Raw genomic sequence first — 3,351 nt, 5'->3', positions numbered from 1 at the left:
CTTGTAAATGCTTTTAAAAAGCTTGTAAATGCTTTTAAAAAGCTTGTAAATGCTTTTAAAAGGTTTTTAAACACCTTGTAAACGCTTTTAAAAACTTTTTAAAAGCATTTACAAGGTGTTTAAAACCTTTTAAAGCCCTTTTAAAAATCTTATAAAAACTTTTACAAGGTTTTTAAAAACATTATAAAAGCGTTTACAAGATGTTTAAAAACCTTTTAAAAATCTTTTTAAAAACTATTTGAGAACCTTTTAAAAACCTTTTAAAACCTTTTAAAAACCTTTCAAAAATCTTGTAAAAGCGTTTACAAGTTGTTTAAAAAACCTTTTAAAACTCTTTAAAATATCTTGTAAAAGCCTTTACAAGATGTTTATAAGGCTTTTATAAGGTAGAAACCTTATAAAACCTTTTAAAAACCTTGTAAATTTTTTTTGGCGGGAAAAATTTTGGCGGGAAAATTTTTTTGTCGAAATTTTTTATCAAAATTTTTTATCAAAATTTTTTTGACAAAAATTTTTTTGGCGGGAAAATTTTTTCGAAAATTTTTTGGCGGGAAAATATGTCGGAAATTTTTTGGCGGGAAAATTTTGTTTTTCTTTTTATTGAATAAAATAATTTTCATGTAAGGGTAAAATGGTCATTAAAAATTAAAAGAAGGCAAAAATAAAAATAGCTAGAAAAGAGGGTATTTTTGAAAAGGGGTATATCAAAAGGGGTATTTTTAACAAATTCTCATAAATCTATATAAACACTAAACTTACTTTACTAGTGATATACAACATATATATTGTTGAAGATAATATTTACTTGTTATATCTATTTGCGAGTGATTTTAGTTTAACTTTTTATTTATCAATAAAAATTGTTGAATATAAATATAATCATTTGAAGTTTAAAATATAAATCTATATAAAAACCATACTTATTTTACTAATCTATATAGTATCGCAATAATGTTTTCTTGGCAAATCAATAGTATATCACATGGTAAACAAAAAAAAATGACTTAAGAATCTCACTAGAAGAGTCGACAATCTACTGACCTTTTTTCCCTAGAAGAGTTCATTCCATATTATTATAGTGTACTTAAAATATATTATTTCTCCCAATGTTTTGGGTTAAAAGCATTTGATGAAATTGATGAAATCTCAAGTTTGTTTTACATTTTACTTTTTTATCATGTTATACAATTGTAGTTCTAGTTGATAATATGTCTTTTGAGATATGCTACACAAATCACATGTCGCTTTTTGTAACGGCTTACATATAAATTTTTCTCTATTTTGTGACCATTGATTTTGTTTTTTTTTTTAATGGATTTTTTTTTTCAAAAGTCTGTTTTATAGTTTTCCCAAAAAAAGTGTGACCCTTACAATGTCTTTATTTTTTATCAAAACTTTTAAGTTGAGTTGAGTAATTAATCTTTTATTTTCTGTTAAGTGAAATTTAATAATAAATCTTTGTAGTATATATATGTTTCGTAGAAACTAATGTTCCACTTCAACTTTATTTATATGTGTAGAATTTTATAAATACAATTACATATATTGGTTTTTTACTCCACCATACATTACAATCTTACTTCCATTCTAAAACTCATTGACACATTATAAATTTTGCAATATGATCATTTTTTGGTTAAAATTTGAATAATAACATTATTACTAACAAATTCATAGTATTATTTTTACTATTTGAATTTTTTTATTTATGTTACTTAATTCATTTTAGATAGTTATTATTTTTATTATTTAATAAAACAAATTTCTGTTATTGTTTTTACTATTTTAAAATTTAGTTAATTTTACTTAATTTGTTTTTAATTTATTTTTATTAATATTAATTATAAGTAATAAATATGTAATGAATGAATATTTAAAATAGTAATTTTTATTAAAAAATAAATATAGGATTGTTTAGGTGGATGCTGATGTGGAGGAATGAGAAGAGAGAAATATTAACTTTATATATATATATATATATATAGATAGATATCCTTTCTATGAGCCATATCATTTTTTGCTTAATTAATATATGTTTATAGATTGATTGTCTTGATATTTTTTGCTTAATTTAAAGGGGTAAATAAGGGAAGTGAACACAAAAATTTTCCTATATAGAATAATATTTGTGGACAATCAACCAAAAAAAAAAAGCTAATAGCCTCGCGAAAAGAAATTTTTATTATTTTTTGTTAAGTACTAATTCTATATAATTTTTTTCTTAAGGTTAACGCCTTTATATATAATAAATATATTACTTTCAAACCCTAAGACACCAGATCATATATTACTTTTCTTGATGATGAACTTGGAGAAAGGAGCCGAAACGAAACAGATCCTGATTCGTGATCATGACGTAAAAACAGAGTTAGAAGTGTACATCTTTGAAGCATTCGCAATGGATGAAAGAGATGTTTTGAAACCATACTATGGCCCTAACTACTATTTCATCAAGGCATGGATAGACGAGACCAAACAATACGGGACAAAAGTGGTGAAGGATTCCTTTGTGGTTAACCAAAGAATGGTGATTCCTTTAGATTTTCCCGCACCGTATCTTTACATAGAATTGCTTAGAGGATTCTCCTTTAGAGATCCTGGAACATCCAACGGAACTGTTGTGATGGGTCGTGCGAAGATTCAGTTGCCTCCTTGGAGTAGCCATGGCCGGGGCGTGCGAACATCCATCGATCTCGTCGGTTTTAACAGTAATCGATGTGTCGAGAAAAAGGGATATGTGAGATATTCAATGACACTTCATAAGAAAGTTGTCAATCATCGACTTGTTCTTTAGGAGAATTAGGGTTTTGTTTAAGAAAAAAAAAAAAAAAATTTGGGTCTTATTCTAAAGATTATTGATCTTAATTATTAAGAGTTTCTATAACTTTGTGATTGATTTGATTTATGAGTTATCTTTGTATCTCATCTATAGCTGTGGTTTTTTTTTTTATTCATCTTAAGCATTGTGCCAAAAGAGAAAGATACATATTGTTCCATCACATTTTGTCCACCAATTTCAACCACTTACGATTCATTTGCATCAGACATGAATGGAGTAGTCATTGTCATAGCCTATGCAAGCTGCTTAACAAAACGTGAATAATGGCCCCATTTGATATGCGTTAGCTGTGCTGATTATCTTATTGGTTTATAATTACAACATGAACTTCGAAAATATAAAGAAGTGAAGATATCAGAATTTTCTTCCAAACAATATTTCTTTTGCTTTGTCAGTCAACGGTTGACCCATAAGACTCATTCATCACCACCCATGACTTTGAACTTCAATTATGCACTCTTATCTCATAAAAATATATTTAGCGGTAAAAGCTTCCAAACGGGAGTTAAAGT

General features: G+C 26.6%; 1 protein-coding gene across 1 annotated transcript; it reads left to right on the top strand.

Annotated features, from left to right (window-relative positions):
* LOC104732936 lies at positions 2,262-2,844 on the top strand. The gene has a single exon (XM_010452540.2). It carries the CDS (start codon positions 2,300-2,302, stop codon positions 2,792-2,794), a length of 495 nt encoding a protein of 164 aa, XP_010450842.1. The 5' UTR covers positions 2,262-2,299; the 3' UTR covers positions 2,795-2,844.

The sequence above is a fragment of the Camelina sativa genome, chromosome 12 (assembly GCF_000633955.1).
Source record: "Camelina sativa cultivar DH55 chromosome 12, Cs, whole genome shotgun sequence".
NCBI lineage: Eukaryota > Viridiplantae > Streptophyta > Magnoliopsida > Brassicales > Brassicaceae > Camelina > Camelina sativa.
The sequence above is the reverse complement of the archived record's forward strand: the minus strand, read 5'-3'. Positions and strand labels throughout refer to the sequence as shown.

What these genes read in the sequence shown, in the direction of transcription:
- LOC104732936 (XM_010452540.2), top strand. Translation starts at nt 2,300, where the DNA reads ATGATGAACTTGGAGAAAGGAGCCGAAACGAAACAGATCCTGATTCGT.